The following is a 15,000-nucleotide window of genomic DNA, read 5'->3' on the forward strand; positions in this document are numbered from 1 at the left end:
AACGGAGAGAGAGAGAGAGAGAGAGAGAGAGAGGATGTCAATTGAGGGAAAGTGAGCGAGACGCTTTGATCCTGAAGGAAAGCACTTTGTCCATTTCTCTCTCTCTCTCTCTCTCTCTCTCTCCCTCTCTCTCTGTCTCTCTCTAATTGCTTTTGGTTGGAAGCGAGGGATTAAAGGAGAAGAAAGACGAGAGGAAAAGGGAGGAGGAAGGAGAAGAGCGCAGCAGGAGATAGAAAGAGAGTGTGTGCGTGCGTGTGTGTGTGTGTTGCTCCCAAAGAGAATTAATGAGATGCGAATGAGGGAGAGAGAGAGCAGAGGGCGAGTGCAGCGAAGGAGGAGGAATGAACAAGCAGATGACACACACACACACACACACACACACACACACACACACACTCATTTACACTCCGAGTTAAAGTTTGTATGTTAAAAACTACAAAAAATGACTAAATTAAAAAAAAAAAAAAAATTACATACAACAAAATGAGTGGAGGAAATGTAAACTTGACATAGACGGAAGTTATTGACACCACTATTCTCCCATAAACAACCAAGTATATTGATCGGTTATTGTATTGATCGGTTCTACAACAAATATGTAATCAATCAAACTGCATCACATCCATCAGACTGGACCAGATCCAGTTCAATAAAAGGAAAACATCAGACCAGTATGAATTCTCCTCTCAGTGTTTTCGTCTTTTCAGGCTTTCAGATTCTATTCTCGTCCATTTTTTTCCTCCTCCTCCTGTAGTGATTTTCGCCGTTCTGAATCATCATGAAATCGTTCTCCAAATCATGAAAACTAATAATGGTAATGAGCAATTTGTGATTGATCACACAAAATCCTAATAATGAGGCTATCCTTTTAGTCATAATCAATCAGCGCTATACTAGAGAACCTTCACTCAGGTATTCTCTCTCTCTCAGGTAATGATAATAAAAAATACATAGAAATAATGTGTGAAAACAATAATTGCCCTCTCCAGATGCTTTAGTTTTTTTTGTCTATAGTGAAAATTAATGGGATTTTTGGATCCAGTTTGCCAATCGTTCTAATCTTTAAATGGGTGAAATAATGTCAGTAGAAATGACAAATGATTAAGTTTATTACATATTTTAACACGTTAATGAGTTTATAAAAACTATTTTTCTACCAGCCATGGTGTGGATGTTAAAGAGGAACTGAACACCTACCTGACACCTGATGGTGAAAAGTAGGTACTGAACTGCCCATCTGCTATTGGCTGGTCCTTGTGCCTGGTGATGTCACCACCTGTTTTAATCTATGGAAGGTGACATCACCTGGCACAAGGACCAGCCAATAGCAGATGGGCAGTTCAGTACCTACTTTTCACCAGTAGGTGTCAGGCTTCACCACAGATTTGGGTTTGGGGTTTAGTTAGTCTTTAAGCTCAGTCTGTGGTAAGTTAATGCTGAGCTCAGTCTGTAGAGATTTTTTATTGTTTTCATCAGAATCAGCTCAATTAATAAAGAAAACCTGCAGCAGAAAGTCAGTATTACTGTTGGACAGTTAAAGGCTTTAACATCATTTTACTCCCCTTTTCATTTCCATGTTAGACTGAAAGGGGGCGGAGCCAGAATCCCTTATTTGGGCTGAAACATGATGTCACACTTGAGCTCTTGGTCCACAGTACATAATGTAGATGTAAAGGAGGCGGTACCTCGTATCCCAGGCGTGCGGCGCGCTGCAGCAGCGTCTCTCCGGCGTTTTTGTTCACGATGAGTCGGCGGACCTCCGGCGGGACGGGCCGGGGAGCGTGTGTGTGCAGCGGAGAGGGAGTGTGTGTGCGGCCGGGCGAGCGAGACGGGTCCCCGGGCTCCGACGGAGAGGCTGGTCTCTTCCTCGTACAGACCTGTGTGTGTGTGTGTGTGTGTGTGTGTGTGTGTGTGGGATAATATGTTTATATGTGAGTGTGAAGTTATGTGTGTGTGTGTGTGTGTATGTGAAGAGAGAGAGACATTTAAAGCGATTAGCATGCACTTGAGGATTGCTTTTATTACCTACAAAGCAATTTAATGCGCACACACACACACACACACACACACACACAGACTTTCTCTCTCTCTCTACATCTTTCATTGTCAAATGCTTTCTTTTAAACACACACACACAGTCTGTCTGCCAAGCACACACACACACACACACACACACACACACAGCCCTAGTTTTCCAGGCTCGGTCTAAAATAGCGCTGTCACCACCTCTGCTCCCACGAGTCTGTGTGCGTGTGTGTGTGTGTGTGTGTGTGTGTGTGTGTGTGTGTGTGTGTGTGTGTGGAGCCCGAGGCTGATGACAGCAGGCTCAGGAACGGGGGGGGAGGGGGGGGGGGGGGATTCTTCTTAAAGCAAAAGGCAGAGTGAGGAAGAAACGAATAAGGATTTTCTCTCTCTCTCATTACTGCGTGCCTCGCTCGCCCCTCTCCTTCCTCCTGCCAAACTTCTCTCTCTCTCTTTTCACTTTTATTTGCTTTTTTTCTGAGAAGAAATTACATGAGTTCATGACAATAATTAAAAATAATAATACTAATTAGTTAAGACAAATATTTACATAAACTATTAATACTACTGCTACTACTGCTATGCTAATACTAATAACTTTATACACTTTCTTCCATAGATATTACACCAATAAAGAGGTTAAAGAGGCTAAAGAATGAAACACAAGCAGTAAGTGTAATGTGACTGAAACTGGAACAGTAACACCTTACTTTAGATGATCAATAAAATCTTAAAATCAATTCTAAAATCTTCCGGCAAACAGTGTAGAGAAGCTAAAACGTCTCTTAGTTAACAGCTGCTGCGGAGTGAAGAGAACTGTAATGATCCAGATGAGATGATAGAAACGTGTGGATCTCCTTTTCAAGATCATCAAAGGATAAAAAAGGACAAAAAGTTGTTTTTCAGCTGGAGGAAACAGGACTGTATAACAGAGGTTTGAATCTAAAATCCCTCCCAGGTTTCTAGCAGCACACTGTCAACATGAGGTAAGATGCTACCAAGGGGAGGCTGGAGCAGATTACAAGAGTTCTAAGGGCCAAAATAAATCTATCTTGCATTTATTGTCGTTAAGCTGAGGGAAATTTTGTGATATCCAACACCTGATGTCAGTAAGCAGTCTGTGATTTGAGCCAGGCTGCTGGGATACTGGGGATAAATATCTGTGTCGTCTGCACAGGATGAAGGACAGGTTCTCTGTGAGGGACGAGACTGGAGGAGGAAGATCGAGAAGAATAAGAGACCAAGAATCGAACCCTGAGGAACACCAAGAAGAGAAGATGAAGACGCATTCCACATAACCACTGACAAGGACTGTCTGTAATACTACTACTACTACTACTACTGCTACTACTACTACTGCTACTACTGCTACTGCTACTACTGCTACTACTGCTACTACTACTACTGCTACTACTACTACTACCGCTACTACTACTGCTACTACTACTACTGCTACTACCGCTACTACTGCTGCTACTACTACTACTGCTACTACCGCTACTACTACTGCTACTACTACTACTGCTACTACTGCTACTACTGCTGCTACTACTGCTACTACTACTACTGCTACTGCTACTACTGCTACTACTAGTGGAGAACCGGTCGGTTGCAGCACGGACTCTTATCCGTGTTACACAAGAGCGAGGAAGTTGAAACTTGGTGAGCAGATGCTAATCACTGTCAAGGGATTCCCTGCAGAAAATCAACACTGCGCTTTGTTTTTGCAGAGTTATGGTCAAAAACGTGATTTTCATGTCGGAAAGTAAAATATTGAAAAACGGAAGTGTTTTTCGTTTTTGTCATAGAGTTTATTTATCATCTGTTGACCTGTCGGGAGAGTCAACATCAGCGATTGTTTCATGTACCATGTTGTCTTAGCTTCTCTGTTCTCCTAGCTTAAATACAGGAGAGACGGGAGGGAGGAAAGCAGCACAGCCGTAACTCTGCATGTCTCTGGTGTTCTGCTGGCTGGATCTGCCTGGGATTAACATGAGGAAGACAGACAGGTCTGATCAGGGAGGGGAGGTGAGGAGAGCCTGCAGGCGGTCTGGTGTGAGACTCGGTCTTATAACCCTAACCCGGTAAGCACAGGTCCCGTTAATATATCAGCTGTCACTGAAAAATGACAGCAGATATATAGATTAGGTACATATTCTGAAAAGAAGGGAGTGTAGACTAGACATTACAAGCAAAACATGAAGAGAAATTGATATTTCGAAACATTTGTTTGTGTGGGGCATTAAATGGAGGATAAAATATTGATTAACCAGTAGAATAGTTAGACGGAAGGTTGAATTGTATATATTTGTAACAGATAACGTAATAAATTGTATTAAATAATCTCAACATTTGTTTGGATGATCAATTGGTGAACTAATGATAAGTATATGCCATCAAAACGTCCCGACAGTGAGGGGCAACAGCAGCACTGTGCAGCTCTCTTTTCAGTCTGATGACGTTTAATGTATTGATCCGTGGGACGAAATTATTGTTTATATTGGTAGGGCACATGTGAAGGTTGTCCACATTAAAATATTGTAACTTTAGGTGACGCAATATTTTTGTAATGAGGAAAAAACTAAAAAGTGCTGCAATCGCCCCGGATCTCCCGTACTGCTCTGCTTCTACTGCTGCTAATAATAATAATAATAATAATAATAATGTCTCTCTCTAATTACTGGTCTGCTGAAGCAAAGCATTTAAGAGTTAATTATTTTGACACCAGGGTTAACGAGTGTGTGTGTGTGTGTGTGTGTGTGTGTGTGTGTGAGAGTGTATGTGTGTGTGTCTAATAAATGTCAGTGGTTCTCTGGAGGCCGCTTGGTGCCGCAAAGTCATTTATTACCATGAGCGCCTGTCACACACACACACACACACACACACACACACACACACATACAGTGCTTCCATCAACCTTCCAGTTCCAGGTTCACAGATTCACCAAACAATGACATACAGCTAAAAGTCAAAAACAATATATTTAAATATATCAAATATGTTTATATAATTTGTAGATCAATAATAATTTGATTTTATTCATATTTAATAACAATATTTTCACATTCTGTCCATCTCTCCTTACAGCACAAAGGAATCAGTGATTAAGGCTTTAACTGTAAAAACTATATATTTTTTAGATTAGACATTTTATAGATTTTTGTATGTCAATTTAATTAATTCAACAATATTAAATGTATTATTTTTTATTATTATAATTATCATTATTACTATGATAATCCAGGTCTTCTGAATCAATTATTTGTACAATATTTAAACATTTTAAATGTATTTTTATAGTTTATTCCTTTCTATTTTATATTTTATGACATTTTAATAAATAAAGTCAGTCCATGTCCAGGTAGACAGAAAGATTAGAATCTGCATCGCTAGGCTGACGCCACGGCAACCGTCTCCGCCGTTTAGCAGCCAGACTGTGTGTGTGTGTGTGATGTGTGTGTGTGTGTGTGTGTGTGTGTGTGTGTGATGTGTGTGTGTGTGATGTGTGTGTGTGTGTATGTGTGTGTGTGTGTGTGTGATGTGTGTGTGTGTGATGTGTGTGTGTGTGTATGTGTGTGTGTGTGATGTGTGTGTGTGTGTGTGTGTGTGTGTGTGTGTGATGTGTGTGCGGAGGCGTCTGTCAACGAAGTCGCTCGCAGCCACGCATCGGCAAACAGGATGCGAGCTTTGCCCTGGAGGTGTGTGTGTGTGTGTGTATTTGTGTGTGTGTGTGTGTGTGTGTTCTCTAGCGCAGCAGACTCAAACAAGGAGGAGGAGGAGGGGCGAGCGAGAGCTGTGCGAGGGAGAGAGAGCGTGAGATACAGACAGTGTGTGTGTGTGTGTGTGTGTGTGTGTGTGTGTGTCTCCTCCCTGCCCTGAGGAAAACTCCGGTGCAGCAGCTGTCAAAACGGCACAAGCCGCCTCGCGCTTCGCACACACTCTCACACACACACACACACACACACGCACACACACACACACACACATGCACGCACGCACACTCACTCACACACACACACACACACACACACACGCAGCACATGTGGAGAATATTATTCCTCCGCCATAACCTTCAATCACTCCATCCCTCGCTCGCTCTCGCTCTCGCTCTCTCTCCCTCACTCTAATCTGCAGTGAATTGAATTACACACACACACACACACACACACACACACACACATACGCACACACACACACACACAGCCTGACCCCTCCCCTCCCTGCTGTGTTTTCCCAGCGAGCTCCAATCAGGACGATAATTGGAACGATTAACAGAGGGGGAGGGAGAGACGGAGGGAGAGACGGAGGGAGGAAACGGGAAGAAAACAGAAGAAGAAAGAGAAACTGAGGTTTGTAAATGTTTGGGTGCGTTTGACTCGTGTATAGTTGTGTTTGTGGGCGTGCACGTGAGAAAACAAGCGCTCCCAGACACATTTTTCTCCAGAGCCAGAGGGTGTTTTTGTGAATCAAGGCGACGCTGCAGGTTGTCGGTGCAGCGGTTTGTAACGGGTTGGATTAGGAGAATACATTATCAGCCGGTGTGGGAGGGGCAAGCGTCAATCAAGGCCAATCAAATCAGCTCCTCTCACCCCCTTTAAAATCAGTGCGCTCCTCGCCACGACGTTTCATAGAGGAGAGGAGAGTCCAGACCGCTTCTCCCAAAAGGAAACCATGAAAATAGCAAAGAACACCAATTTTTGATACCAAATTGCACTGCACCGCCCGATCTGTACTGACCCTCCCCTCCGGTGCGCTCCCCCGCTACAGTGATGTCACGGTGAGCCACGAAATTACCGAGCGGACGCGGACGCCGCTTCCCCGCCGCAAAGTCGCTGCAGCTGATCTGCGGCGGCGGGAAACGCGGCCCTACGTGTGATTTGTCGACCGTATGGGAGCGCTGAGTTGTGTGCAGCTGCGTTTGCATGTATGGCGGCGTTGGTGCGCATATACATGAGAAAACAAGCGCTCCCTACCCCCGTTTTCTCTAGAGTGCCTGTGTAGGTGCATTTCAGCTTGTGTATGGATGTGTTTACGTGCGAGTACAAGAGAAAACAAGCGCTCCCAAACCATCTCCTGCAATTCTTATGCATTTTATGTGAAATTATGTATTTGCTTACACACACAACGTGTCAAAACCAAAGAAAGAAAACAAGCGCTCCCAACCACCTTTCCTCCAGAGTCCATGTGTGATTTGTGGGTGCGTTTGAGTCATGTATGGCAGAATTTGTGTGCATGTACAGGGGAAAACAAGCGCTCCCAACCACATATTCTCCAGAGTGTGTGTGTGTGGTTTGCCTACACTTGTGGGTGCGTTTGAGTCGTGTACTGCGGCATTTGCGCTTGTGTACACGTATGTCAAAATCAAGAAAGAAAACAAGCGCTCCCTACCTACCTTCTCTCCAGGGTGCATGTGTGGGTGCGTTTGAGCTTGTGGGCGTGTTTGAGTCATGCTCGGTGCGTGTTTGTGTGCGTGTAAATGTCTGTCTCAAACCAAGAAAACAAGCACACTCAAACACCTTTTCTCCAAAGTGCATGTTTAGGTGTGTTTGTACGCGTGTGCACGACTATCAAAACCAAAGAAGAAGAACCACCACCTGGGCAGAGTGCATGGGTGGGTGCGTTTGAGTCGTGTACAGCTGCATTTTCGTGCATGTACTTTACTGTCACAAAAACCAAACAACAAAAGCAAGCGCTCCCAACCCCCTCCTGGCCAGTGGAGTGTGCATTTGAAGTGTGTATGGTTGCTTTTACCTTCATGTACGCTGAAAAACAAGCGCTCCCCATCACCTCCTACATTTTTCATGCCTTTTATATGGAATTATGCGTTTTTACGAGCAAAGTGAGGTTTTTAAAACCTTGTGGGTGCGTTTGAGTCGTGCACCGTTGCGTTTGCGTGCACGTACATTACTATCACAAACCTGATGTCCAGAATGCCTATGTGGATTGTCTACAGTTACGGGTGCGTTTGATTCATGCCAGGTTGCATTTGCAAGCACACACAACATGTCATAACGCATACAAAACAAGCGCTCCCAACCACCTTTTCACCTTTTCAGCATTTCAGCTATATATGGGTGAATTTGCCTGTGTGTACATGCGAAAACAAGCGCTCCTAACCACAGTCCATGTGTGGCTGCATTGAGTTGTGTATAGTGGCATTTGAGCATGTGTATATGACTATTAAAACCAAACAATGAAAACAAGCGCTCCCGACCTCCTGTTCTCCAGAGTATATATTTGTCTGACCTTATGGGTGCGTTTGATTCTGATACAGTTGTGTGTGCATGTATGTCCATGAAAACGAGCCCTCCCAAGCCACCTTTTCTCCGGAATCCCTGTGCAGTTTTTGGGTGCGTTTGAATCATATCCAACTACATTTGAATGCATGTGCATTACAATCACAAAGCCAAACAACGAAAACAAGCGCTCCCTACTCACCTTTTCACTCTCTTTCTCCTCTTCTTGCTCCTCCTCCTTCTCCTCCTCTGTAGCACCTCCTCCCTCTCTCTCTGCCTCCCTCGCCGTCGGACCTCCGGTGTGTTTCGTCTTGCAGGGACGCTTACCCTTGGGCTTGTCAGGGTCGTCGTCATGGCAACGGAGGAGGTGGGGGTCAGGGAAAGTAGGGGGAAGGGGAGGAGGAGAGGAGGAAGAGGAGGGAGGCGGAGGAAGAGGCGAAGAAGGGAGGAGGCCGGACGCTCGCCGGCTCTCCCTCAGCCTCTGATGTTTGTCCAGGAGGCGAGAGGAGGCGAAGGAGGAGAAGGAGGTGAAGGAGGTGGGGGCGGGTCTTCTGGGGGCGGAGTCACACGGTTGCCGGGGGAAACGGGCGGGAGAGCAGAGCGGAGCCATGGGGAAAACTGTTGATAGTGGAGAGAGAGAAAGAAAGAAAAAAGAGAGAACCAAAGAAAGGTCAAAAGAATGATTGAAAGGAAAAGAAAGAAACGGAAAAAAGACAGAAAGGAGAGCGAGAGAGAGAGAGAGAGAGAGAGAGTCAGTTCATGTCTTTCTCCATAACATCAATTTATCAATTTCAGTCCTTCCTCCTTCAGCTTTTGCGGCTTTGGCCGGATTTAATTTCCATCCCGACCTTTAATTCTCCTTTTCCACTGCGGGTAAAACCGTCACCGCAGGTAGAAACGTCACAACCGCAGATAGAAATATCACGGCTGTTGGTAGAAATGTGGAAACATCGTCACCCTGGGTAGATGCAAGCAACACCACGGGTAGAAATGTGACGTCCGGGGTAAAAATGTCATTGGCACAGGTAGAAAAATTGTCGAAGCGGGCAGAAACGTCATCGCTACATCATCGGAGTAGAAATGTCATCTCTGCAAGTAAAACTCATCACTGAAGGTAGAAACATCATCGCTGAGAGTAGAAACGTCATCGATGTGGGCAGAATTGTCATGGCTGTGGGTAAAAATGTCGTTACAGTGGGTAGAAAACATCATTACTGCAAGTAGAAATTGAATTTCCACAGGTAGAAACATTCATCATTGCCAACAGCATTGCCGGTGCTCAGGTGGCGCAGCAGAAAGCACGTCGGGAAGCAACAAAATTGGCAAAAAATAGGGAAAAAACGCAAAAAAACGGCACAGGGAGAATTGTCGTCAGGTTGGAACATCGTCATCATGAACAGAAACGGCTTCACCGCAGATAGAAACGTCATCACCGCAGATAGAAACGTCATCAACACAGGTAGAAACATCGTCAAGACGAATAGAAACATCGTCACCGCAGGTAGAAACATCGTCACCGCAGATAGAAACATCATCAAGACGAATAGAAACATCGTCACCGCAGATAGAAACATCATCAAGACGAATAGAAACATCGTCACCGCAGGTAGAAACATCGTCAACGCGGATAGAAACATCGTCACCGCAGATAGAAACATCGTCAAGACGGATAGAAACATCGTCACCGCAGATAGAAACATCGTCAAGACGGATAGAGACATCGTCACCGCAGATAGAAACATCGTCAAGACGGATAGAAACATCGTCACCGCAGATAGAAACATCGTCACCGCAGATAGAAACATCGTCAAGACGGATAGAAACATCGTCACCACAGATAGAAACATCGTCACCGCAGATAGAAACATCGTCACCGCAGATAGAAACATCGTCACCGCAGATAGAAACATCGTCACCGCAGATAGAAACATCATCAAGACGGATAGAAACATCGTCACCGCAGATAGAAACATCGTCACCGCAGATAGAAACATCGTCACCGCAGATAGAAACATCATCAAGACGGATAGAAACATCGTCACCGCAGATAAAAACATCGTCACCACAGATAGAAACATCGTCAAGACGGATAGAAACATCGTCATCGTCATCGTGAATAGAAACGTCGTCAATGCAAAAAGAAACTGATAACACTAAATTTCATGCAATTTCATACATAATAATCCTCTCTTTAGTGTCATTTCATGAACGCTAATCCTTCATTTAAATTAGAATTACTTAATCCCATTCAATTAGAGCATACATTTTAAATTTCAAACCATATTTTCCAGTTTAAGGTAAAACTCTACAAGAAGTAATATTACTAAAATTTAGCCTACTTTTACAGAAACAGATTACTGATTGCAGCTTTAATTCCCTCCCAGTCCCTGTTTTTCTCAAGAGAGTGTGTGTGTGTGTGTGTGTGTGTGTGTGCGTCTTTTTCTCTACACAAACAAATGAGTCGCTGTCTGTCCTTCACCGAGGGACGAGTTAGATAATAAGAGAGAGAGAGAGAGAGAGAGAGAGAGAGAGAGAGAGAGAGAGAGGAACAAAGAGTCTGCGCTTCCTCGCTTGAGTGGAGCAGCGAGCGGCGAGCGGGCGAGCGAGGCAGCAGATAGTGGGGGAGGGGAGGAAAAGAGAGAGAGAGAGTTTGCCGTTTTCCATTGCGTGTTCAGACGCCTGCAGGAAACACAGCAGTTGTTACACACACACACACACACACACACGCACACACACACCTCGTTTACACACACACACACTTATAAAAGCATGAATATTTGAATACATAACGCATACACTGCCTTTACACACACATACACACACACACACACACACACAGAAAACCAGAGGAACACATGTCAATACACTTGCACACACACATATGTGCGCGTGCACCCACACACACCCACACACACACACACACACACACACACACACACACACACACACAGCCAGAGGTTGTTGCTGCGAGCCGGCAGGGAGTTGCGCCGCTTCCATCTGGTAAATTATTTATCAGCCTGAACACACACACACACACACACACACACACACACTCACACACACACACACACACACAGGTGTTGCAAACACCTACACACTGGTTCTCTGTGAATCGTATTAGCATATACATTGGTGTGTGTGTGTATAACCACTTAACAGGAATTTATCAATACACTACACACACACACACACACAGGTCTGGTTAAATGTGTGTGGCGAAGCAAACCGTCTCCCATTCACATCTAACTACCAGACCGTACCATCGTCCTCTCAAGTGTGACATCATCTTTCAGCCCAAATAAGGGATTCTGGCCCCGCCCCCTTTCATGTAAATGAATACAGGTGTAAAGTGATACTGACTGTTTCTGCTTCAGGTTCCTCTGTTCTGCTTTTCTTTATTAGCTGAGCTGATTCTGATGAAAACTGTAAAAAATCTCTACAGACTGAACTTTACATGTCTAGTATATTTCTACTGACATTATTTCACCTGTTTTAAGAACAGAACGATAAGCAAACAGGATACAAAAAAATGTCACTATATAGACAAACAAAACCCAAAAGCATCTGGAGAGGACAATTATTGTTTTCAGTCATATTATTACTACTATTATATGTATATTTTATCATCATTACCGGAGAGATATAACACCTGAGTGAGCGTTTTGTGTGATATTGTAATCATAAATTACTAATCACCATTATTCATGATTTGGAGAACGATTTAATTTCTGTCTGTTTCTGACTGAACTGATCATTTCATCACTGATCCATCTGATTGATTTAGTGTTTAGATAATGTCAGCTTGTTAGCTAGCTAACCATAGTATCTGGTCAGCTAACATCACTGTCTTGTTGTTAACACATCTGATTAGCACACTAGCTAACGTAGCTAGTAGCAGCTAGCGTTAGCGTGTTCACATTAACATCAGTGTGTTTGCCGGCTAGTTAGCTAGCTAACAGTTTGTTCAGGTTAACTGAGCTGACTCTTCTCAAGCTACAACTCAGAGTGTTTTGGAGTAGAGACTAGGGCTAAAGACAAGACAGTTTACTGTGTCACAGTAACCAAATCCACCTTATCACACTATTCACTTTTACTGAGAACGTTACTGAATGGATCTACAGCCACACCACAACAAGCTGACTCAGCTGCTCTCTGCTTCTAGCTGCTTCATACAGATTTACCGCAGATAGAAACATCGTCAAGACGAATAGAAACATCGTCACCGCAGGTAGAAACATCGTCATCGTCATCGTGAATAGAAACGTCGTCGATGCAAAAAGAAACTGATAACACTTAATTTCATGCAATTTCATACATAATAATCCTCTCTTTAGTGTCATTTCATGAACGCTAATCCTTTACACTTTATTAACTAACACACAGTTCTACAGATTTACACTTTAACTAACACACAGTTCTAATGTTCCTCCATCATGGAGACTCAGCTGCTGCAGCAGGTTGATAATAAAACTGAAAAGCCTCTATATCTTTTATTTTCAGTATTTACAACTACAGCTGACGTTCTTGATTAGATGAAATGCGTCAATATTGCTGATATGTCAACATTATACCTTGCTGTAACTTTATATTTACCCTGAATTGGATATATTTGATTTAAATTAAACTGAATTTGATTGAATTGAACTCCTGAGGAACATGAGGAGACTCTGAACGCAGCTCTTCACTCTGCAGCGTTCAGAAACAGAGGAGGAAGATGAGGAGGAGGAGGAGGAGGAGGAGGATTCAGTCAAGTGCGTGTAGCTGCTAACATTCCCTATGCATTGTGTGTGGATGCGTGTGTGTGTGTGTGTGTGTGTGTGTGTGTGCGGTGTTGTGACAGCTCCATCTGGGAGATGTTAGGCGGCTATTAGCACGCCACGGGGCCGCAACGGGTTCATACACACACACACACACACACACACACACACACACACACACACACAGACAACACACATACACAGACAACACACACACGCATGTGCACATTCTCTATATTATTCCTCTCGTGTGTGAAGGAGGAAGCGAGCACTCTGGCAATCAGAGGGAGAGAGAGAGAGAGAGAGAGAGAGAGACAGATTTCATTTGCAGCTTTTCTGCTTTTCCAGCTTCTCCCAAAAATCAGTTTTATTAAACTGAAGGAAATGAAAATGGAAGAAAAAACCAATGAGAGCGCAGCTCTTCTGTCCCTGGATACATTTGTCCATTGATTAATTGATTGACTGACTGATTGAGTTGATGCTATTAGACGCTTTGTTGGCGTTAAAGGAATATCGTTCACACAAAAATTGTATCTGCCCATCCTCATGTGAGTCGGTGAAATCTGTTTGTCCACATGACACACAGCGTCTGACAGCAGATCTCTCCAAAACAACTGGAGTGAATGGAGACCGGTTCTTTAGTCCAGATCCTGTCCAGACCCACGGCGGCCACACTGATCCATCGGAAAACAGACAGAATTACTGACGGATAGATTTCTGTCCATTGGGCTGTTTGGGAGCGTCAACCAAGCTGTAGCTTCGCTCATAATGGAGCTGCTTCATAGAAAACAGAAGAAACAGACTCTACTGTATAAATTCAATAAGAAACTGAGCTGGAAAACCTCCAGTCATCCCAACGCTCCACCAGCCTTTCTCTGTTTTGTCTTTGTTTCGGTCGGACCGTCGTCTCTGTGATCGCCGCTAGTTTTTCCAAAACAAATGTAGGAACGCCTCTCAGTCCTGTCCGGATGACAGACAGCTCCTTATTGAAAATCAATTGAAATGAATGAAGGAAATGAAAAGGTGATAACGTTACCTGCCGTTAAAGTTTGTAGGGCAGCAGAAAACGTGGATACGCTCAGATAGTGCCGCATGTTTGAGTTGAAAGAAAGCAGCACGCCAATATAATAATAAAAAAGAATATAACAACAAAGACGTCTCCTCATTTTCACCTGTTCCACCACGTCACAGACCACAGGTGATAACGTGACCGACCGCTAAGGTTTGCGGGACAGAAGAAGAAGTGGATGTCAGCAGAGAGTGTGGCTCCAATTTATGGTCATTTTTTGTTCTTTTTGGAACGCTAAAGAACCAATTCAGCCACTTCAGTTCTTTTGCAGAGAGCTTGCTGCTGTTATTATTTATTAGGCAACATGTTAGGTATTTAGTAAAGATATTGACAGATTTATAGATACATTATTTAAGATGACATCTGTATCTATTTCATGAAAATGTATGTTCTACTTTGTTTTGAAAGGCTGCAGAAAATCTCTTTCCTAACTGCAGATTTGGAAAATACCATGGAATTTATTTCCATGGAAAGATGGAGGGATAAATCATGTTTTCTTCCACCAGTGATGGTGATTTTCCACTGCTGGAGGGAAACAGTCTAAAAACAGGCTTTATAAATAAAGTTTCAGTAGTTTGTTTGTTTTACCTCTCTGGCCGTCCCTCCGGACAAACGTGGGGTCACACCAGCCTCCGTTGACCTCTGACCTCCCCCTGAAGGCCGGGACTTCCTGCGACCCCATCCTGGACTTCCTGTCGACCTCCGCCGACCTCAGGTTGGAGGGCAGCCATTGGCTGAGCTCCCCGGGGAGGCGGGGCTTGTTGAGGCGGAGGCCGGTCAGCTCGATGCAAACCTTCAGCTTCTTCACTTCCTCCAGGGCGGAGTCTGGGAGGACGGCAGCCAGCGATTGGTTAGGAGGAACAAAACAACAGCCAATCAAAAATTAGAGAAAACAAAAGGAAAAAAAAGCAACAAC

General features: G+C 44.0%; 1 protein-coding gene across 1 annotated transcript in view; it reads right to left on the minus strand.

Moving 5' to 3' along the window:
- LOC139917614 (BCL-6 corepressor-like) overlaps positions 1-15,000 on the minus strand; it is a 49,119-nt gene that overhangs the window by 15,660 nt on the left and 18,459 nt on the right. The window contains exons 5-7 of the mRNA XM_078291230.1: positions 14,673-14,909; positions 8,461-8,876; positions 1,686-1,877 (exon numbers count right to left, since the gene is read on the minus strand). Of these exons, the coding sequence (XP_078147356.1) occupies positions 1,686-1,877; positions 8,461-8,876; positions 14,673-14,909 (845 nt within the window). The remainder of the gene's footprint in view (positions 1-1,685; positions 1,878-8,460; positions 8,877-14,672; positions 14,910-15,000) is intronic.

This window comes from Centroberyx gerrardi, chromosome 21 (assembly GCF_048128805.1).
Source record: "Centroberyx gerrardi isolate f3 chromosome 21, fCenGer3.hap1.cur.20231027, whole genome shotgun sequence".
Classification (NCBI taxonomy): domain Eukaryota; kingdom Metazoa; phylum Chordata; class Actinopteri; order Beryciformes; family Berycidae; genus Centroberyx; species Centroberyx gerrardi.